Below are 23,858 nucleotides of genomic sequence, written 5' to 3' on the forward strand. Positions count from 1 at the left end.
AACCGCCCATGGACATCCGCAAAAACAGATTTCAAGTCGTTGCCGGACTTTTAGGTGGGAAGTAAGCTCTTTTCTTTGATCAATTAATTAATTGATTCCACTATTAAACACAGTTTAATATTCTTAAGAGTAATTCTTTGATTTTTTTGAATAAATGATTTTTGAGTTTAAGTTCTTTCTCGAGTGATTCTTTAGTAAGTTCTTTATCATTTGAATATCAAGCATGTATTAATGCATAATATTTCTTTTCTCCTTACAGGGTTCTGCGATGATGCCTAGCGTTGATATTAATTATTTGTACTGTACATAATATCTAGATGAGAATGTAGTGTGTATTTATTAAAACTTAGTTTATGATGAAACTAATTACCTAAGTCTGTTAACATTCTCTCTATAGCTGGTCTATGATCAATATTATGGTGCCTGACTTACCTATGTTGTTGACACTGTTATTGGAATGTGACGTACGATTGAAACAACCTTAAATAAAATTAAAACGGATAGTATTTATAGATATAATGTTAAATCTACATTTTCTTCCCTACCAGCAATACAATCAAAAATAATAGTGGCAAGCTTCAAGGGGATATCTAGTGTTACTAATGTCGCACAAATTGTTATTCGCAAATAGTTGGGTTGTACCTATTAACATTATATCCGTAAATACTTTGTGATCGTTTAAGTTCTATCGAAAATAAATCTAGTATAGCAAATCAAATTATTTATAATTGAATTCAAATTCGTAGACATAATTTTTGTAGGACGTGTGCATGAGTATATATACACGTCGTTCATTTGTCATGTGCAAGGCACAGACCGCATTATGAAAAATATTATTTTTCATTAGTTCTCTTTTAAAATTCTTTCATTTCTCCTACATATGCTTAACGAGTCAACTCTTAATAATAAAAATAGCTAATTTTCTCAATGTGTCAATCATGTGTATGTAACCGTGCGGTTATACCTATATAATGCTGCATAAGGCTCAAAATATATTAAATGCATATTGTATTATATTGATGAGTGAATAGCAATGAACACAATATTATGTTTTTAATTTTAGTATTATGTATTATTCATTAAAATAATGGTGTTATTAATTAATCTTATATATTGAATTATATATTCTAAAATACTAATATGTAATGTTCATTTGTATTGAGACAAATCATTATTTGTATGTTTAATTTTAAAGATGAGATATAATTATTTTTAAATTGTTTCTTTTTAAGAAATAATCAAGGAAGAAGGCTAATTGGAAATCGATTTTTGGATGTATATGATTATTGGAAAAACCGTATTCTAACTTACCTACAAGTTACAAAATATTATGGGTATGAAGTATGTGTATTGTGCATGCAATGCGATGAATTTATCCGTTGTACACCATTTGTGAGTCTAAATTCTATTATATCAGATTAGTCTAAATTATCTTGGAGCATAACAGTACCAAAATTTGGTGATTAAACCTATATTATATCGAAGAGATAATTGCAAGGACTTTAAGGTTGAAAAAATAATAAAAAATATTTTAAAGAACGACAAACATTACACATAATTATAAAGAGGCTGTGTTTATTAAACTGTATATTTAGGTTAGTAGTATGTTATATTTATGTAAGTAATAAAGCATTAAATTTATTTAATTTTATTGTTAGATTTGTTTTTCATGATAGCTTATTCTTTCAAAACATGACATCTAACTTGACATGAAATAAAAAATTAAGTAACATGTTCGTTTAAAAGTGGGGCTGGCGTTTTATGATTATAAAATATTGTGGTTTTTTTGTGCCAAGAACGAGACGGAGAAGACACACATACTTACAGAGATGTAGATGTAGAGAGAGAAGATGGCTCTTCTAGAAATTTCATTATTTTTGACGGAAATATCTTTAAACAAATAAACTTACTGGTCACCTGATGTTAAGTCATCACCGCTGCCCGAGTTCTCTTGTAACACCAGAGGATTCACAGGAGTGTTGCCGACCTTTCAGACAGGTGTACGTGCTGTTTTTGAAGATACCCGTGTCGTATCATCCTGGAAACAGCGCACAAGGAAGCTCATTTCAGAGCTTTATTGTATGAGGAAGAGTTTCTTGAAAATAAACCGCACTGAATGCCACACTTCCAGTTGGTGGGGACGATATCCTCAATATCCAAGTGTTGTTAGTACATTCCAGCCTCACTCATGAATTTCTCTAATAGTCTTAGATGAAATAAACGGCAGTGCATTCCAATGATATAATTAGCGGGAACAATTACCTGCCATTAAGTCACTACGTTCATCCAATAAGTGTTTGATTTAAAAAATATTTTAAATTATTTTATGCAACAAAAGCACACATTTTTCAAAACTAAATAAAAGGTCACATTATATCGCATAATATGAAAATCTAGTTCAAATTATTTACGTTCTTCACTATTTGGTACAGAATCTATTTGAAAATACAACGAAATGGAATTATGTATATTATTATGATATATTATTTTAAGTAAGTTTTCTATAATTTAACATTCAATAAAAATATGACTTAAAATAAATACGCTATTATAACATTTTCTGTAAATAATTATGTTATTGTAATGTAATATATTATGTAGTGTTTAAATAAAAACTAAATACCGTAGCTGAGGTTGTAATTATTTTAAATACCTATTTTAATAGAGCTCGAGAGAGACGAGACGAGCATGACGTTCAGCGTATACGCCCTGCCCATTACATTATGTACTGCCGCTCAGGATTCTTGAAAAACCCGAAAATTCTGAGCGGCACAATAATTGTGCTCGTCACCTTGAGACATAAGATGTTAAGTCTCATTTGCCCAGTAATTTCACTAGCTACGGCGCTCTTCAGACCGAAACACAATAATTGTTACACATTACTGCTTCACGGCAGAAATAGGCGCCTTTGTGGTACCCATAACCTAGCGGGCATCCTGTGCAAAGGAGGACTCGTAAGCTAGGTAGAGCTGGGCGAAGCTGTGCAAATCTAGTAGCCCATGTATATCAGAGTACCCCATGTAAAATAAGTGAAGTTAATTTTGATCCAATTAATAAATGCTTCGTAATTTAATTTATTCTGGTGTTTTATTACGCCATATTAATATGCAGAACTAGTATAGACTAGGCCAAACTAGTTTATCCTGAAGTGTCCTTATTAATTTAAGGCTCCACTAGTTCAGCCTGGGCTAAACGGGTTTGTTCTAAGGAATGTTGGAAAAACTAGTTTAACCTAGTCTGTACCGGTTTATCCCATCGCCTACAGGATCAACTGTTAGTATATTACCGACCATAGACTTTGAATATACTAGCGTATAGACGATCTGACAGCCCGATAATAAGTAACCAATTTCGATTTGTTAATGTATGAGTTAGCTAGTGGTTTAATATTCAAAATAGCCAACCATTCCTGAGGCCATGTCTGCCAACATCACCTACCGTAACAATAGATTCGCTTACCTTTTCTATCTTGCCGTATCTCCGTTACAAATGTTCTCTCTCGCACGCTTTTGTTTATTCGCTATATTATATTGTAGGTCTATGGTACTGACACATTGCTAGTAGCAAGATACTATTAATAAGCATTGCTAGTAATGAGCATGCTTAATTCGGGCATGCTTTAGAATGAAATGTTTTTCAAGCATGCTTACTTCCTACCTGAGGCACGGGTGGAAGAGTGGGTGCTCCGGGCGCGTCTTCACAGGTTTGCTTATAAGATAATTGATTCGCTCGATGCAAGCAACTGCTAACAGCTGCAGTGCATGTTTAAAAACCATGTTCTCGTGGAAGCATTTCAAGTGAAACTGTGAAACTAACTCTAATACCTAAGGCGTTGTACAAAAATGTTAAACACACGTTGAGCCGGTTGATTGTACACAGATTACTTTGGATCTTATTTGTTTTCAATATTTAAGCAGGTGATATATTTAAATAGTTTCTGTAGTTCCTTTATTTTTTTATGAAAATATGGGACGAGATTAGCAGGACGTTCAGCTGATGGTAATTGACACGCCCTACCCATTACAATGCAGTGCCGCTCACAATTCTTGAAAAAGACCTTCCTTTTAAGTAAGACATGGAAAGTAGATGTTGGCTGCTACAATATTAAAGGATATTTCATTTCCATATTATATTACATAATAAACCTGTATTACAGTAAATCATCAGTAAAATATTTAGAGAATGCCTCAGATCAGAGTTTATTTACAAAAATATGTAATTGTAAAACTTAATGAAAAATTACTTCTTCATAATATTAAGTTTGTATATGTGTCGTATTATTGAGCTGATAGTAGACCTATACAGTATTATCTTTATGTTACTGACGTTCACAAACATTTACTCTGTCTCCTTCCTATAACCCCACATACACAGTGTATGTTTGAAATGACTTATAATGCAATACAGTTGAAGCTAAAGTCCCAGGTCACACTGGAACTCTAAGCCATGATTTGGTTGTTAAGGGGACTGTAGCTAAAGAGATTACAATCAGAGTCCTGAGCGGCAGCACTGTATGCTCCCTGGTGGGGCGTATCACATACCATGAGGTCACCCTGCTCATAGTTTTACTTGAAAGTCGTAGTCAAATTCAAATAAGCTTTATTCAATTGGGCTTAAACTAAGCGCCTTTGAATAGTCATTTAAAATATTTCTTTTAAATTACTGAATATAGCATAGTATTATGTTCGGAAAAATTTGAGCTCGTGAGAAAAATATATACTTAACTCAACAGAAACTCTTTTCAATCAAATAGAGTATCTTACAATGACTGTAATATACATAATAAATTAGTTTTTAAGGTGCTACATCCGATATATGACTCGTGTTTAAATATCATAAATTATTTCATAAAACATAAATTTACTTTATTTATGAAATAATATTCGTATAAAAAGTAAATTTATTATCTATTTTAAGTTAGTATTTAAGTTAGTTATTCTGCATTCAAAGATTTTCTAAAAATTACTTGCCTCGTCTGGGAATCTAACCGACTTAAATGTAAAAAAATACACCCCTGCTCTTATGATGCCAATCGAAAGAATGGCCAAAAACTAATAACTCTTCTTAAGTAACATGCAATGCAGAATTACTAACTTTTAAAAATAACATAAAGTCTTCTTTCAGTAAAATAGAATATCTTCGATATTTAAGGTACTTTCCCTTCATGTCCCATAACTTTGGGACAACCTGTATATTGGATGCAGCACCTTACAAACTAATTTGCTATGTATATTACATTTTTTTATTTATGTTATTAATACCAGGCGGTGTATAATATTATACCATGATAATTCCATATTTCGGTTTTGTTTTACGTGATTTTCTATATTTTTAGAATGGCATTGATAATAAGGAATATATTATTTGTAACCAAAAATGTGACTGGCGTTTGCTTTCATTGCTTTGGAATAAGAGCCGGCTTCATTTCGATTGTTCGAAGTTATCATTGTTGGAAGATGGAATGTTACTGTACATCAATTTAAATTACACAAAAAATGTGGCGTGAAATTTAATGATTGTAAAAATATAGATGTTATAATATTCGCATAAACATTTGTGGAAATTTTGGGAATATGTTTAATGAATTATTATTTGGAACTATTTCTATTATAAATAGATATTTGTAGGCGTTTTGTTATCTTAAGCGTTAATATTTTATAAGATAATGTTTATTTATCTGCTCAATACAAACTCTTGAAGACAGTTCAATAAAGGATTTGAACTTTTAAAGTTGTTTTTTTCTAAGTAATTGTTTGGGACATTCATACCCAAACAATTTTATCAAATGTAGACTAATTAATAACTGATAATTATTATAAAATTTTAATTAAAATATTTAAGATCATGCTATTATTCCGACGGGGCAATCGTCCTGGATACTCCATACAAGGAAGCTCATCCTTAGCTTAGTTATAAATGAAATACGTATATGAATGTGAATGTAACTTTATTGAACTGTAAAGGATCTACGACAACCTATTAAGTGGTATAATAGCTCATTTGGTTGTTAATTATTGGCAAATAATGTTGAGATTTGAGATTTTTTTTCGTTTTTTTAGCATTGGAAAGAAATATGGTATACTACTAGGGAGACACGCTTGTAATTTTCTTCATAATACATTTTTAGGGGTCCGTAGCCAAATGGCAAAAAACGGAAGCCTTATGGATTCGTCATGTCTGTCCAATCTGTCCAAAACTATAAGAACTATACTTTTGAAACTTGGTAAGTAGATGTATGTAATTAGAGTTTCACACAAAACTAGAAAAAAAAATTTTGGGAGTCCCCCATATTTAGAATAGAAACTCAAATATTTTTAGCATCAAACCTTTATTTATTTATGGATATATCTTCAAAAATTATATTTGAGAATTATGTTTTATATTTCTTTTATAAGTACCTCCTTTTTCTAAACTGAATATTTCGCACGACAGACACTTCCAAAATGGTAAATCGTGCGTGTCCCCCCACCCCCCGTGACTTCTAAAATAAGAGAATGATAAAACTAAAAAAAAATATATGATGTAAATTACCATGCAAACTTCCACCAAAAATTGGCTTAAACGAGATCTAGTAAGTAGTTTTCTTAATACGTCAAAAATCGTGTTGCTGCTACGGAACCCTTCATGGGCGAGTCCAACTCGACTTTGGGCGAGTAAATCACCGTACTCGCCGGCGAATGTGATAATCTCATTATTTCATTTCATTTTCATCATCTCTCCTCCCCACAAGCACACGCCCAGTCCGAGGTTCGAGTCTCCTGAGGAGACGCCCCGCGACTGTTCTTGCGTAGTATTAGCGGCCTCCACGGCCCACGTCCTATGTCACTGTAAAAGCCTTCAGGGTTGGCAGCATAGAGGAGGTTTCTAGTCGGTAGGGGGTGTCTACGTTAGCGAGTCCGATATATGGGCCCCGTTTCGGGGTCTTCAATACGTAAATATATTTTCCTCCTCTGCAAGTCTGAGTTATTTAAAATAGTGCCAATGAGTTTCTTGTCACTTATTCTCATTAAAGCACAACCTATTCCGTAGTGGTCATAAATGGTAAAATGTAATATTTGTAACTTTTTGGCCAAATTGAATAAATTGATTTGTTCTTGATGTGTGATATTATCTCTTTAAAAGGCTCTTAGGCGAGATCAAGGAGTATATGTTTTTTAAGTACGTACATGTTTTATGTTATTTGTTTATGTAAAAATGTGACGTACAGATAAAAGACATCTGGATTAATACAAAGGATATTTATATTCCGATCAATGATATAATGTTATCTTGACCCTGGAGACACATACAGGCGAGGTCATGTCACACCAGTGTGTATATATATTATATGATAATGGATCAATTTCCTGTAAAAACTGCAAATTAGAATGGCTTAAATTATTTTTCAACACTCAAGCTGTTATAAGCGTGGAGTTACTATCCTGGTTTATAATATTAAACATATCATTAGTTTGTATATAATTGGAATAGTTTTTTGTGTACGGTGTTATTGGTAGGTCCACGTACTCCCCTTATAGGTGATAGGGATGGTTATTTGTGAAAGTTCTAATATTGGGATATTATGCATTATGCAAAAGTGCACCATTTTTAGAGTTATGATGTTTGTTAGCTTTTTTCAAAATAAGTCAAAAATACAAATCAAAAATGTAGTCAAAAAATTATCAATTTAAAACCTATTGTTTCGTCTGATTTTTAAAAACGATTAAGTACTGATTATTAGTGGAAAAATTTTCCAGGGCTATTTAACTCCATAGTCACCAGTAGCCATAACGTTCCAGGTGTGATAAGCCCCTTTCCTTTTTTTTTTTTTTTTTTTTTAACCAATGTTCAGGTTTTATTCAAGATTGTACATGGTGCTTCGCTCGTGGAAGTGGGTATGGTCTGCCAGCAACAATGAGCTGAACCAGGACAGGTTTTCCTTCTGCTCAAGAGTGTACCTGTACCCCTTGTACCTGTTATAATTGGTGTGAAAAATTCCTGTTGAAATCCGGTCATCCAAACAACTGGGCGTTTGGGACTTCCTTAACTTCTTCTGAAGAAAACTGTGACAGTTTAATGATAGATAGTAGGGATCAGTGTAATCTAGTCTAGATATTTTGAAATTTTATATTAAAGAAGTGGAAATGAGTTTTCCATTCATTTCGATCAATAATCTGTTAAAGCTCAATTTAACTCAATCGGGATCTGTTAACTAGGTGCATCCGTTCGTTGATTATCAGAACCGACACAAGTTCTTATGATCGGCTGTAGGTACTGCTCCTTAAATTAAATATCTACATAAAATATCTCAGCTATAGATATATTATCATTCAAAGAACTTTAATAGAAATAGACATGTGGAATAAAATATGTATTTTATTTTGTTTGTTTCGTTTGAACCTCCGAAATTGGTTATCAAATAGTTATTTAAAAAATTGATTCGAATTAATTTGTTTTTTTTTTTTTTTACTGTAAGAAAAGAGACGAGCACGACGTAATGCTGATGGTAATTGATACACCCTGCTAATTACAATGCAGTGCCACTCGGTATTCTTGTAAAACCCAATATTTCTGAGCGGCACTACAATTGTGCTCGTCACCTTGAAACATAAGGTGTTAAGTAAGAAGCACAATAATACTTACACATTTCTGTTTCACGACAGGAAAAGGTCCCGTTGTGGTACCCATAATCTAGCCGGCATCCTGTGCAAATGAGCCTCCCACTCGTAAAATAGGTATAATAGATCAATAGATTGAACGAACAATTTTGTTAAAACTTTAGTTAAGTACGTTTATGACCCAGTTGCAGGTAAGCTGGGGTAATTTCCTTGGATACAATTAGAGCTATATTTTGTTATAATATAAATGTGTGCAAACGGGCAAGAGGCACATGTGATGGGAAGTGGTGAAGCAAACATCCAACATCAGAAACACCACGGGTAAAGCGATACATTGCCGGGCTTTAAGTTGGGTGTGTGCTCTATCCTTGAATGTCCCTAGGTCGTATCAGTTCGGGAAAACTGCAGCCAATAATTGAAGCTACAAAGAAGATGTGAGAGGCTAGAAATTTCTCACAAAACGCTCGGTTGTTGAAAGCCAGACGTCATCATGCTGCTAGTGGAATTTTACATTTTGACGTAATTTCTGGTGGTGGGATTCGGCTGCTGGTATCAACCTGAACATCTCTGAGCACTCCCCGTGATATATCAGGTCTGCGTCTATATATCTACGTGGCACGAAAGACCAAAGCCTATGGTTCGAGATATCAACCTATTCTTTAAATTGCTGAAGTTAATATCTGTACTTGCAATAGAATATTTAAGCTTAGACTATGTATACTCTCAATTCCAAGTTTTCAAACGCATCTCTTCACGTTTGTGTTCATCGGTGTCTGTTTTTTACTTTTGTTCCTGTTTGCCTCGTGGGTGAAAATGGATGCCCTCATAATCATCATCGTCATTTCAGTCAGAAGACGTCCTACTGCCGGACAAAGGCCTTCCCCAGAGGTCGCCATGACGATCGGTCCTGCGCTGCCCTCATCCAACCATTTCCGGTGATCTTGACCAGATCGTCAGTCCATCTTACGGGGGGTCTACCAACACATCGTCTTCCAGTACCTACTTTACTACTCCAACAATGCAGGATATCAAAACATATTCTAGAAATAATTTATATTTTTTCTTGTCATTCCTGGAAATCGATGACAGAAAATTTTAAACATTACCTCAAAAATTACAAAAGACATGAAAGAACGAATTTATAAACAAAATATAATTTCTGCTAGGCCTTCACAATGTTTTGGGATTAATAAATTGCTTTTTAATTCAGTCAAATACGGTTTAAGCTACAAGGAGCACCTGTCTATTATAATTTATTTATTCCTTTACTGTTCATTCCACGTTAGTTTGTGTATTTGTGAGCTGTGTTTGTAAAGTTATAATGTGCTAAAGGTTAGTACTTTGATAATTTACTTAGTAGCATATTATGAATAATTTTAAAATCATTATAAATGTGAACTATCGCCCCTTATCCTAATGCCGTAATATTAAATTATGACATTGTCTCAGTACAAAATATGATTCTTACGGATAGTTTGGTAAAGAAAAGTTTGTTTGAGACACAGTGAACGGAATGCAGTGTTTCGTTTATGTGTTTGTTACCGCAGTCAAAAATCTATTTAGATCAAAATTACCCTTAAGAAAGTTAAAAGTTTGAAACAGTTGAGCCATAATGAGAAGAATTTCTAAATATTTTAAATCAACATACATGTTCAGCATTTTACAAAATCTACAAACATATATAATTAGCTATTATATATTTAATTCCATTGATCATCATATTCGACTACGACAATTACTTGACCATAACGATGTTAAGGTATCTGACTCAAATATCCGAAGAGCATAAAAAATATTCGGCCGAGTATCGTTTATTCGAATCGAAGAGCTCCGTTACTTTGTGATGGATCCCAAAATCAAAACATCACCAAATTATCTTTGAAGTATATCCTTTACAATACAAAATAAATCATCGAAATCGGTTGGCGCGATATTGAGTTATTCGTAAATTTGTCGCGCACATATACTGACAGCAAATTTAAGACTTTTTTGGTTTACTCATGGATTACATTGTCAGATCTGAACCAATGGGACTACACGGGAAGCACCAGCTTTCAAATAAAAAAAGAATGATCAAAATCGGTTCATCCAGTCGAAAGTTCTGAGGTAACAGACATAAAAAAATACCGACGAATTGAGAACCTCCTCCTTTTTTGAAGTCGGTTAAAAATACAGGCATTTTAATTCTTTAAATAGTATTTTATTTAAATTACATCAAGTGAACAACTTAAATTATTAACCGTGTGATTGTATTCTCAACTGACGAGTCTTGCAATGTTTTACGAAAAAAAAAATCAGTAGGTAGATTCTGGTATATTTTGGTCTGAATAAAAATTAAATTTTATAAAATTGAAACAGTTCATGCATGCAGTTAGAAGACTCAACCACTAAAATGTATATGCAATCTTTGAAATAAACGAAATTTATTTATTATTTATATTTTATAAATAAATAAATAAATCCTATATTTTATCAATGTTATCGGCCATCTCTGGCATGCAAAATTATTATTAACAAAATTCTAGTTATTATTATAATTGATTTAACATTAACAAACTCTATTTTTTATGTAGTTAATGAACGGATAAGCATTTTGCTCACTTAGATAGGTGAGAGAGAAGGTCGTTTTCTTGAAGAAATTATTTCTTTGTTACGAGAGGAGGACAAACAAGCATACATAGGGGTCTCCTGACGGTAAGTGATCACCACAGTCTATACTCTCTTGTAGCACCAGAGGAATCACAAGAGCGTTTCTAGTGATGTAAGACGCCTTGCACCTTCTTTAAATCAAAGCAAACACGCTTGCAAAAGTCAATTATGATAAAAAACTCGTAATTGCAAATGTATCAAAATCATTGTGTCAAAACAAAATAAGTGATTACTTTAAGTAAGATAATTAAAATTACACTTTATAGAAATTTTATCTACATAATATACGATAGTAGAACATAATATTATGTATGTAGTACGTTTTATTTCCCTATCCCGCATAGTTAAAGTTAATAAAGTTAATACACGTTATCGCTTAAGACCCGTAGGTGGCCTGTGAAATTGAACCTTAAGAGGTTTTACTGCAATTTTAAAGATTTTTGCCCAAATATGCCGCTAATTCCTTTATGGTTTGATCCGAATCAGCTTCTACGAATGTATAATGTAAATTGTATGAGGTATTTTGCAAATAACTAAAGCTTAAAAAACATAAGGAAGAAAAATTACAGTTTTCGAAGTTTACATAAAAATATAACTATTATTTAAGCTCGGTCAAAATTACATTCAAATGAATTACGATAATTTTATCAAGTATATCTTAGAGTGGAAAATTACACTGAATCTATAACTAGACGTGAAGCGTATAATTTCCACTATCATTTTTCATTTGATATCACAAATCACTCACCTGATAAGAAGAGCTCATTGCATACTTTAACTTATTAAGTGCAGAATAATCAGTAAGATAATTAATAGATTCTGTTCTCAATACAGTTTATTGAATAATTAATATTTAAGATTATAATTTTTAAGATTATCCTAACAGAAACTGATAAGAAGACAATCTAGAAAAGTGATCATAGCAAAAAATTCATAAAACGTTATGTTTTGTAGCTTCATATGTATTCTTGTTATCCACAACACAATTATATATTATTAAGCCAATCGATTGCCAAAGAATCAACGTTTTTTTTTACCTCGCATGAAGATTGTAAATTAATGCGCGTGGTAAAGGGGGAAACGCCTCCAGTTTAAGATATTTTCACTGCGTCATCCAACTTTGGCTTAGATACTTTTTGACTTTGAGAACCTACGACCCGAGTTCATAAATATTAGTGTGGTATGTGTATAACATGGAGATAATACAGGATCTTATAGTAAAATATAATATTTTTAACACTTTCACGGTATATTCTGGTCATTCCACGCTATTTAGTTAAATCAAAATATAAAGATCGTATGTTTGGAAAGGGCTTCTCAGAAGTAATCTAACGATTCATAAAACACCACCTTATGAAAGAGTTCATAGGGACCAGAAACGTTAAAACTACCGAAGTCGAGTGCATGAACAACCGCGTCATTGGGAACATCAGCGACTACGGAGACTACATATATCTCGCTCATATAAAATACCAACGGGAGACGGCTACTAAGTAACACTATCCCAGAAGAAGCAGGGACTGAAATGTTTATGCTTTCTTCCCTGTCCCAAAGAATGGAAAATATTGCAATCAACTATAACATAATTTAAACGATAAAAGTATATAACATAAAATTTGAAGGAACTTAAGCGTCCCACATAAAAATTACACACGCAATTTACGCAGAACACACGTCAATAGCCCCTTGCCAATTCACTTTCAAATATTAACCACTGAAATGTTAAGACACGAAAGGACACAAAAAATACTACTCTCGAGCAGTAGTAGGTTTTAAACGAATACTGCCATAGCTACTCAGCTTGCTACATGAAATAACAAGAAAATGAAAGGGATCGTTGGTAACCACTATATTATTGTGAGATGGCCAATGTTTTATTCTTCAAGTTTGCTGTTTAAGCAGCACAAGGCGTTTACTTATTTTTTAATCTTTAGTTACTAGTAATATAAACGTATTCTTTGCCTTAGTGTTGCATCAAAATGAAAACTGTGAACTCTATTAAATATACTCGTATCTTACACCTATTTATTATTAAAATGGTTAGAGACTCGATGAAATCTCATATTTTAACTGAGGTATTCAAACATAATATAATTTTTCCTTTCTATTGCAATATTAAAACAGCGTTTTGTAAAGTTTTAAAATATAAAAGTAATCGTTAATTTATAGATGTCAATTATAAAGTGAAACAATTAATTGAATGTATAAGAAGTAATACCCAAATAAAACACAAGTACTACATTACTAATTATTGTTAAATAAAAAATTGATAGCAAAGTATTGGGCCGTAGCATTGAACTCAAGAATGTTTTAGGCTATATTAATATTAAAATATTCAGAATAGGAGGACAAACAAGCGTATCGATCACCTGATGTAAGTAATGTTGCCGGACTTTTAGGAAGGTGTACGCGCTTTTCTTGAAGGAACCCATGTCGTTGCACAAAGAAAAACTTTCCACTGTTGGTTTTGTAAGAATATATTATTTATTTCGAATTTAATTTCGTCTGTGCATTAGCAGCTATGGCGTTTTCATGGCATTTTAATTATTATTACTACTTTAAGTAGGTAAGTCAACTCTACCTATAGAACACCAGAATACTCTTTCTTACTCACAGGGCTTTCTTTTTATAGTATCTGTGAGTTTAGTTGTATCTTTGTCTCGTGTTGACATGAGATCGAGTTTACTTGCAAAGTTTTATTTTTGAAGATTTCTTTGCAAGAACACCGTGGTACTGGAAATGTTCGAAACTTTTAAGCCAGCATATGATATTAGACATGGCTTTTATCAAATTATCAATTATATCGACCGTTCCAAGAGTGATCACGATAGAAGATACTTTTAGAGACGCATGACAACACCAGTATATTATAAGTTTTTACTGAGACGAACTCCTCAGAATTCCATGAATTCAGCGTGCGAGGGCCAGAATAATCATGCGGCAGAAAAAACTTACGGTATTTTTCGTCAGGCCAAGGTCCTGTAGTGGCATGGGGTGATATATACCCGGTTCTAATACCTGTCAATCCTCTATGGTATTTAAGTAACCACATAGCCGTTTTTTGTTAAGTCGTTCATTAGAATCATAGTGCTGTTAATAGGTGGTCCTTTGATCTGTTTGCTTCCGAAGGAACGACGAGCTCTACAATTGTATTTCTGTAGTTTTTACTTAGGAATAAAAGAAAATGTCTGAGCTGTATGAAGAAACACCAATCCTTGGGGAATTTATAACGTTTGTTAATACGGTCCTGATGTCCATCAAGATTTCCTTAGTAAAAATGGACATATCCGTTTTGTTCTAGAAACCTTAGAAAATGTTTAATATTAATTATAATATCACAAATGTGATATGTTTGCGGATATATAAATAATTATTTGTATTATGATAATGTGACATCGTTCATAATACAAATATTTGAGAGGAAAAAATAGTTTATTGCCGATGAATGCTGCATTTTAGATATCATTGTGACTTTATTGAGGAATGAGTGCCTGAACAATACTTGCACCACAATGGGGACTCCTGAAGAATCCCCCTTAAAAAAAGATGCAAAGGTGAAAAAGAAAAGCTTAAGGGAAAAAATAGCATATATTCGAGAGAATATTACATTAGAACCAGTTTTGATAAGTTACGTTGTACCTGGATCACTTGCAAGGCTTGCGACGCAGAATTTAAATTTGGATAAAGCGTGTCGAGTTAATCTCCAATATGGCGATTCTATATGTGATGCGTTGATAGCACAAAAAGGATCGTATCCCAAAGAAGAGCTTGCAGTTCAGCAGCTTGTGGCTTCTATGGAAGTTTGGAAGAACATATTGTTAACAGCTATACCAAGTCTTTTAATTCTCTTTCTAGGAGCTTGGAGCGATCGAACTGGCAAGAGAAAAATATGCATACTCATGCCTATAGTTGGAGATCTACTGATGATAATTAGTAATCTTCTAAACACATATTACTTCTATGAGTTACCGGTACAAGTGACTATGTTTTTTGAAGCCTTTTTTCCTGCTATAACTGGTGGATGGATTGCTACATACATGGGAGCGTTTTGCTATATCAGTGAAATATCTAGTGAAGAATCTAGGACGTTCAGGGTCGGTGTTGCAAATCTTTGTTTGACAGCTGGCTCTCCTATTGGCCATGCTCTCAGTGGTATATTATTGAAACACGTTGGCTATTATGGTGTTTTTTCTTTTAGTTCGATATTGTATGTGTTTAGCTTATGTCATGGGTTTATTTACTTGAAGGATCCTGAAAGGCCTAAAATTGAAACAAATAAGGTATGTTCATAGTTATTTTATTATAATAACACAATAAAAAAGATGAGTGTTAAATTATTAATACTAAATTGCTTTCAGGAACACAAAGGAATTCTTAACTTTTTAAAATCATTTTTCGATATGCAGCATGTGACAGATACACTAAAAGTTGTTTTTAAGAAGGGTCCTAATCGACGAAGAACTAAGTCTATTTTAATATTGGCATCAATTGCGTTTATTTATGGTCCACAGTACGGTTAGTATCATTATTTTCAAATCGCCACGTAAAAAATACGTTATTGCTTTATTTGATAACATTAACGTTTGTAGTAATAATAATGGATTTAATCATCTTTTGAAATATATTTCAGGTGAATTCACCGTAAGGTATCTTTTCACTCGATACCGTTTTAACTGGGATGCAATTAAATACAGTATCTACAACACATTCTACATCTGTATTCATACTCTTGGTAAGATTTATTTGTTATTAATATTAGGACAGTAGGATATCTTTCCGTTCAAGCATATTTTACTGTTGTTACTAAAGAGTCTAAAAGGCAGTGAATTCTGAATTAATGTTTCTGATCAGGAAAAATGTACCAAACATTATCTTTTACTATGTTATGATATTTTTATGGCAATGGTTGACGTATGAGCATAGGGATCGCTGGTGGAAAGTAATAACCGCAACCCATACTCTATTGTAACACTAGAGGTCCGTGAGAGGGAGACAGAATGTGTAAATGCGCTTGTTGGTATTAACGGTTGATGTATGCAATGGAATATGCAAAGAGACTACGAATTGTTTAAGAATCGAGAGATGACTTCGTCGTAATAAAAAAAGGCTTTAAGACGTTTATTTTCTCAAAATAGATTCCTTTAGAATTCTTTTTGATGTCATTTCTATTACTACTACCACTCTGGAAACAAATGGCGCTCTGAAAGAGAAGCGTTAGTAATGTCTAGTGTATTAGAAATGACATTAAAAAGAATTCTAAAGGAATCAATTTTGAGAAAATAAATGCCTCAAAAGAAAGTCTTCTGACGCCTACTAGAATTAGTTACGCCTACTAGTATTACAAGCAATCCTTTATTTCTAGTGTTATAATAATGAAAATCACCATTAAGAGCAAAAAGGTGAGCATTTTTGTGAACATACTATATAAAATTTTCATAAATGTGCTGACAATGAACAGTCATAATATTTATTTCTTTAAATTTATCTTTGAGTGACTGTCTGCTGATATTAAGCATGCACATCTTTTATTTGAGTTGGTCTTCCTTCACCGCAATCTCGAAAAAGCTACTAAATGTATTGGAATGGCATTATGACCGCTATATATGGAATTTTTCATAGATGGTGATAGTCTGGTAATTATTTTAATTTTATTACAGGTGCATTTGTTTCTGTCAGTCTATTTAGTCGGAAGTGGAAATGGTCAGATGCAACTTTGGGTATAATATCTGCTATTAGTAAAATAATCGGCGGCTTGGCAACCAGTCAAGCTCGAAATTCATTGGAGATGTATCTTGGTAAGACAATATTTCTATTATTTTTTTGTAGTTTTTTCAAATTCCTAAGTGATTTGGACAATTTTAGGCTAGATCTATGTACTCTTGATTCTTTGGCGAAGCGTAGAATTGTACGATCTGTCTCCATCTTTTGTCGCATATAATTATGTATTTTCGCACTGGGAGTAATTGAAGGAGTTATTCGAGTAAATACCAGCAGCCGATTCATAAAATACGAACCGGACAATCAGCCACAACTAATTTGTGAAATGAACTAGGGTTACAGTATTACCAGATTCTGCAATATTCAGTACCAGAGAACAAAATTCACAACTAAACGATAAAAAATGTCATTTATTCGCTAAAAATAATTCATTTAAGTTATTTTTGTATATTTGAAAAATATGACATATGGCTGAATTATGATTTATGAGTGACCTCTAGTCTGAATTAATAAACAAACGATTATCAATTAGAAATAATGATTAAAGTCGTTTTGAAAACAAATAAGCAGAAATATAGGCAACACAACGCAGGTATATAAGGGTTATTAAAGATACAGGACTCTAACAGGCCTATATTTCCCACAAATCTCGACAAATACAATCCGTCAAATTTATGTAAATCTTGATAGTGACTCAACTAAATTTATATCCCACAGCGGTAGCAGTTGAGACATTGAATGCGACATCGTTTACTGCACTTCGTTCTATATCTTCTAAACTTGCGACAAGTGATGAACTGGGTATGTTTTTCTTAATATTACTATACACTATTCTATGTAGAAATGAGATTTTAATGAATCTTTCGCCACGTTTATCTAAGCTGTGGAACAAACTATCTTGCAAGATTTTTCTAGTTCAATACGACGTAGGTACACGTTAACCCTCTTGTGATTTCTTTGGTGTTGCACACCGAGTCTTAAAAACCACAGTGAATATACCGTTTGGTAAATTGTTTATTGTTTTTTATTTTAAATTTGGGTTGATCTTAGTATCCCGTAGCACGAATTAGGAAAAAATATTGTAGTTGAGAGAGCTTTACTCTTAGCTTAGCACTCTTATTACAAGGTAATGTACCGTTTTCAAGAAAATAACGAAAAAAAATCTATCCTAATAGGTAAATAATGTAAATAAAATGGTACATTAGCGCTGGCATGACAGCGGCAGGTTAAAAACTTGCTAATAACTGTCAATTGTAAATGAAAAACAGTAAAATGAAACGTAAAAAATAGTCTGAACAGACTAGACGGCTTCATCAATAATAATTTTTCGTCTAATAAGGCTAGAACCCATTTTTCATTTATTTCCCGTATATTTTATTCCGTTTCTATCGTAGTTGCGTGCATGTTCCTGTATTCTGTGTTTTATTTACGTGTTGTACTCGTTTTGAGGTTAGAATTTATTTTTCTTATTTTCCTGAAAACATTGCAGTACCTTGCAATAAGAGTAGTAGCACTATAATCATGGACCAAAACTCTATCAACTACGATTTATAAAAATTGGTTACGTTAGGTGATGCGGCGTGTGCCAGAAACGAATTGTAGGCTTTTCCCTTTCTTTCCTCCCCATAAAAATGTCCGTCGGGGTAACTAAAATAATAATAAAAATGTAACTTTTACGCAAAACCGAATGTAAAGACATAGTTACAGTTACACGCGTTTTAATTCTAAAAAAGGGTTTTATTTAAATCAATTGGAATAATAATCGGGTTCCATTTTTATTAACACTTAATCTTTGACAATTTTTTTTCTGTTCCGTGACTTAAGCACCTTAAAAGCTAATTCGTTGTAGAAATAGTTTCATTTGTAAGCAGTAGTATTTCAACACCGATATAATTCAACTTAGAATTAATTATAATTAAGGCTCACATCAAATCTCCACTGCCCAAAAAATCTGTTGTTGATTTTTTTATTATTTATTTATAATTAATATTGTAATTTAAATGTGTGACCCTTCTGAATATTTAATTCATGTATTATCAGGAAAGATGACTTCAGTCTTCAACTTGGCTGAGGTGATGACGTCAATGATTTTTGGACCAATATACTCCTGGACTTACATGATGACGGTCAAGGTGGATGCTGGAGCTGTGTACTACGTCAGCACTATATTAACGATACCGGCCATTACAATATTTATGTAAGTTACTTAATTGGACTACTAAACTATTATAAGTAATTACACACCCACTGATGGGCGAGAAAGCGTCTTAATATCAACTATTTTGACGCTAACATAGTATATTAGATGGTGGCTGACTTTTCACAGTACAGAGCGAGGACTCTCTCAATTAGTTTGTTGCAACTAGAGCTATAATAGATAATACACCTTCGCACGACACGCCACAAGTTAGGATATCATCCCCACCATCTGGATGTATGGCGGTCCTCCAAAGTGCGGTTTTCAAAGAGTTTTCGTCCTCGTACTACGAAGCTGTGGAATGAGCTTCCTTGTGCGGTGTTTCCGGGACGATACGACATGGGTAACTTAAAAAAAAGCGCGTACACCTTTCTTAAAGGCCGGCAACGCTCTTGTGATTCATCTGTTGTTGCAAGAGAATGTGGGCGGCGGTGATCACTTAACACCAGGTGTCCCGTACGCTCGTTTGTCCTCCTATTCCATAAAAAAAAATACACACTGTTGGTGATCAGAAATAAATACCGAGGCGCTTCTAGTTTCTACGCTCAAATAAAATTCAAATCATTCTATTCATATAGATCAAGTTAATGACACTTATGAATGTCAAAAGTTTTTTTTACTTTTAACATTTACCACCACTTAGGAAAAAATTTTATTTTAATCAGGCGTGGCAAGAAACTCAGTAGATGTATCAATCCATACAGACCAATATGTAAATAAAGGAATTACGCGATCATTATATTAGGGATATAAAAAATATAAAGAAATTTTAATTTAAGCTTTTACTTTTAATATAATGATTTTGCTTTTAATATAATGATTTTTAATTTAAGTTACAAACTAACGACAAACATTATCGAAACTAAACTCAATTCTGCCTGCACACTTATTAAATTCTAATTTACATAATATTTCCAAAACTCCATGTTGCTTTTCAAAATAATTTATAGTTTTATTGTCCATACAGCCCACAGTTCTTGTCCTTGGGTCCATCACCTACAATCAAGAAAAATGTCAAATTAATCTTATAACTTTAATGGTTTTAAATTCATGATGATTATTTTGATTCTATTACAGATGGTTCTACTTTCAAGAAAAGAAGCATATTCGAAGACAGAACTTATATACGGACTCTAAAGATCATAAAAACGGCACAACTATTGAGTTGTCCACAGTGAGAAAAGAATCATTAATAGGTAGCATAGACTTAGCAGATGGAAACATTATTATAGAATAAAAACTATAAAAAATATTTAAGGCTTTTCATTGTAAATTAATTTTTATATTATTGACCAAACAAAAAATTTATTTATTAATACAACAGCAGTATTTTGTATAAAATACAGATATATTTATTTATTATTATACAGGAAACAAAACAATGTTACAATTTATGAATAGTAACAAAACTTAAAACTAACAATTTCGCCATTGAATTTTCCAAAAATTAACGATATAATGAAAATGGTATACAAATTGAACATAATTATGACTAAGCTATATAAGTCACAATACAACTACAAACTCTTATTAGACAATGTACACACTCCTGTGTGTGTACATACACAGTACTACAACGAATTGAATCGTCAAGGAAACAAAGAAAAAAATGAGACTGGGAAAAAATCATTTATTATTTTTGATTAATACAAAGCAGAGATCTGAAAGCATTAACCTATTCATGAAAAACATCAATATGACTATATACTCTATAACAACAGTTACATGCCCGAATTATTAACCTGTTCTTTCAGTGTATTGTTCTCGCATAGGCAACATCCAATACATTTTGCGCCATGATGTAGGCCTTTTGAAGCGTGATCCTATTTTACTTGTCAGGTAGAGAGAATCAGCTATATTATGTATTAATCTTACTAATATTATAAATGTGAAAGTTTGTATGTCTGGATGTATGTTTGAACTTCTTTAACGCAAAATCTACTGAATAGATATAGCTTACACACCAGAATAACAAATAGGCTATATAATTTATAAAACTATAGTGTGAATTATACAAAATATAAAAGAAGTGTGATTGTTACTAATGAATACAACTAGCGCCATCTCTTATCAACTAGCAAGCAAAAGATCAATACAATTTATATGGCAAAACAACGTTTGACGGGTCAGCTAGTAATTTATATAAAAATATTATTTCTCTATTGGTGCAACGGACTTTCAAAGAATTTAAAAGGATCTAAATAATGACGGAATTTTAAATGCTTATTTATTTATTTTTTGAATACGTTCTAAGCAGTTTATATGAATAAAACAGGGGTTCCAAACCCATGAGGCATACTATAGATGTGACCTGACAAAAGCGTTAAATATAATTAAGTATGTGTGCGATTTCTTATACTTACTTCCTATCCTTAAAATGAAACTTCGTACACATTTGTCTTGAACATTTCTGGGAACACGTTGTAAAAGCATATAAATCGCCTAGTAAAAGACTTACTTACTCGACTTAACAGAGTTGTAGGCATAACAAGTTTTTGGCATTTATTTTTGTTCCTCGTGTTAACTTTATGATTGGCGCAGTTTCTAGCAAATACGCCAATGTGCTTAAAAACATACAAAACATTATCAGAATGTATTGAGATGCAACAGTTAAAATGTTTATTTCTTTAAATTTTTCTCTTAATAATTCTAGGACTTCCTAATATTATATTATACTAAGTACAAAAAGTGTTAATGACATGAGGAACGTAAGTGGTATCAGTTAGATAAAACAAGTGTAAACCAATTATCGCCGTATCACGCGATTGGTGCCATTGTTGAAACACATCGTAACGAAGCTATAAGTACCTTGTTATTTTATTGTTTACACGCGATGATAAGAGGAAAACTTAGGATTCTAACTGTATATACAGACAGACAATTAAATGACACTAAGGCTGACTTCGATTCGAATGAGACAGTAACGTAGTAATATCATATGAAAATAGCTGATTCGTTGACTGTGTAGCGTTCGTCCTGGCCACCACACCTACTTTAAAAAAAAAAAAAACTGCACTTGTACTCTGATGTTTACTTAAAATGGTACACTGTTATGTCTTCAGCAGGGTTTTACATTATCAAGTAGCGCGGTCATTCAAATGAGAGTTTAGTAAAAGCTGATATTTTGGTAGATGACATAGAAGGTTACGATGGGCGAACAATACATAGCGGAATTAGCACTTGAGATATTATATTTATGCATATCATTTAAATCACCATGGATTTCTGTAAACTTACGCCAAATTTAAAAAAAATCACGTAATGGGCATTCGGTTAAATTATTATTTAACAATATCATTCAGATTTGCGTCAGCGTGCAATTATATAAAGCAAAGGACTTCCAAGTGTTATTAAAGATGACATTATAAGATAATAAAACCAAAATGCAACGGATCATCTACCTAATATTATTGCTTCAACACAGCATTTTAAAGATCGCTTTAAAAAAATAACTGCAGCATTCTAAGACATTTTAAACAATAAGTACATTATATATAAATTGATTTCCTTTAATTCAAATATAAAACCTAGTATTGTTGTACTCTTCGGTATAAAAATAAACAATACAGTTGTCAAGTGTTGGACAGTCACCAGTCATTGAGACAAGAAAACAGAAGGAAATTCAATGACCCGGGTACGGGACGATAAGTGTTAATAAGTAAGCAAATATCAACAAATGATAATATTATAAGGTATGACATGAATTTAATAAACTTATTCTGTTCTTTGGAATTTTCCAACAGGTCATACATAAATATAATATATTATCTTACTAATGTTGAACTGTTTGAAGCTATGAAATGAATTCTGTGTCGAATACGTTATGGCAGAAGAAGAGTTAGTAAGTCTTTTGTGGGCGATGTATATGCTTTTACAACAAGATCCCAGATAATGTTCAAAACAACAGTATTATAAAGGAATTGTAAAAAAACATTTGTGTGGTAAAGTTTACTATAGCATAAATGACTTTCTTAATGATACCACAGATTGGGAATTGAGTGACTGCCCTCAGGCTATTAAATAATAATTATTTGTAAATTTTTCTTTGTATTGTAATAATAATTAATTGTACAATATACTCAGTTTGTTGCGCCCATTCTTCTCAGGTTTGAGGCATTCGTTTTGGAATGGGTGGTAGTTTTTGACTTTCAATAAGTGATGTCACATCCTATTTCGAATAAAAATATTTGAATTTTGAAAATTTTTTGAAGCATAAAAACAGAATTAACGCAGTTAAGCGATCACTACGTAGTATGTGTGGGGTGAGACTAATTGATAGAATTCCGAATGCGGTAATATAAGCGCGCTGTGGTCTGAAAAAAGATGTTGTGTAAAGGACTGAGAAAGGAATGCTAAAATGGTTTGGACACGTGGAGCAAATGAGTGAAGAAATAATGATTTATCAAATATATAAGGCAAGTGTGTGTGGGAAAATTGGTCGCGGGACACCTCGTAGAACATTCTTCGACCAAATTGAGGACGTTTTCCTGACCTTCTGAAACATAGTTAAATTACACCAATATTTAAATCGGGATGCTCTTCTGACCTGAATAGCTATCGTCCTGTGTCAGTTTGGCCGACCCTTAGTAAAATTTTTGAAAAAATAATTTTAAGCCAAATGCTTACTTACTTTGACTCTCATAAGTTACTTCATTTGAAACAATTTGGCTTTACTAGGGGACGTTCAACAACGGATG

General features: G+C 32.7%; 3 protein-coding genes across 4 annotated transcripts in view; all 3 read left to right on the forward strand.

Moving 5' to 3' along the window:
- LOC126977404 (uncharacterized) overlaps positions 1-3,790 on the forward strand; it is a 360,855-nt gene extending 357,065 nt beyond the window's left edge. Inside the window, exon 10 of one of the 2 annotated variants that reach the window (XM_050826232.1) lies at positions 260-3,789. In XM_050826232.1, coding sequence (XP_050682189.1) covers positions 260-272 — 13 coding nt within the window. In that variant the 3' untranslated portion in view covers positions 273-3,789. Of the gene's footprint in view, positions 1-259 lie in introns of both variants that reach the window. The other variant, XM_050826312.1, reaches the window with a different exon arrangement.
- Positions 3,791-9,815: 6,025 nt separating this feature from the next.
- Positions 9,816-23,858, forward strand: part of LOC126974680 (proton-coupled folate transporter-like) — a 29,902-nt gene continuing 15,859 nt past the window's right edge. Inside the window, exon 1 of the mRNA XM_050822454.1 lies at positions 9,816-9,929. The gene's annotated coding sequence lies outside the window, so the exon portion shown is untranslated. The remainder of the gene's footprint in view (positions 9,930-23,858) is intronic.
- LOC126975228 (proton-coupled folate transporter-like) lies at positions 14,701-20,413 on the forward strand. The gene is made up of 7 exons (XM_050823064.1): positions 14,701-15,526; positions 15,605-15,761; positions 15,877-15,978; positions 16,904-17,041; positions 17,682-17,765; positions 19,005-19,161; positions 20,239-20,413. Exons 1-7 carry the CDS (start codon positions 14,759-14,761, stop codon positions 20,396-20,398), a joined length of 1,566 nt encoding a protein of 521 aa, XP_050679021.1. The 5' UTR covers positions 14,701-14,758; the 3' UTR covers positions 20,399-20,413.

The sequence above is a fragment of the Leptidea sinapis genome, chromosome 1 (genome assembly GCF_905404315.1).
Source record: "Leptidea sinapis chromosome 1, ilLepSina1.1, whole genome shotgun sequence".
NCBI classification, from domain to species: domain Eukaryota; kingdom Metazoa; phylum Arthropoda; class Insecta; order Lepidoptera; family Pieridae; genus Leptidea; species Leptidea sinapis.

Excerpts from the sequence above, each read along its gene's own strand:
- LOC126975228 (XM_050823064.1), top strand. The coding sequence starts at position 14,759 with ATGGGGACTCCTGAAGAATCCCCCTTAAAAAAAGATGCAAAGGTGAAA. Across the intron at positions 17,042-17,681 it reads TTCATTGGAGATGTATCTTG|CGGTAGCAGTTGAGACATTG; the intron begins GTAAGACAATAT and ends TATATCCCACAG. Across the intron at positions 17,766-19,004 it reads TGCGACAAGTGATGAACTGG|GAAAGATGACTTCAGTCTTC; the intron begins GTATGTTTTTCT and ends ATGTATTATCAG.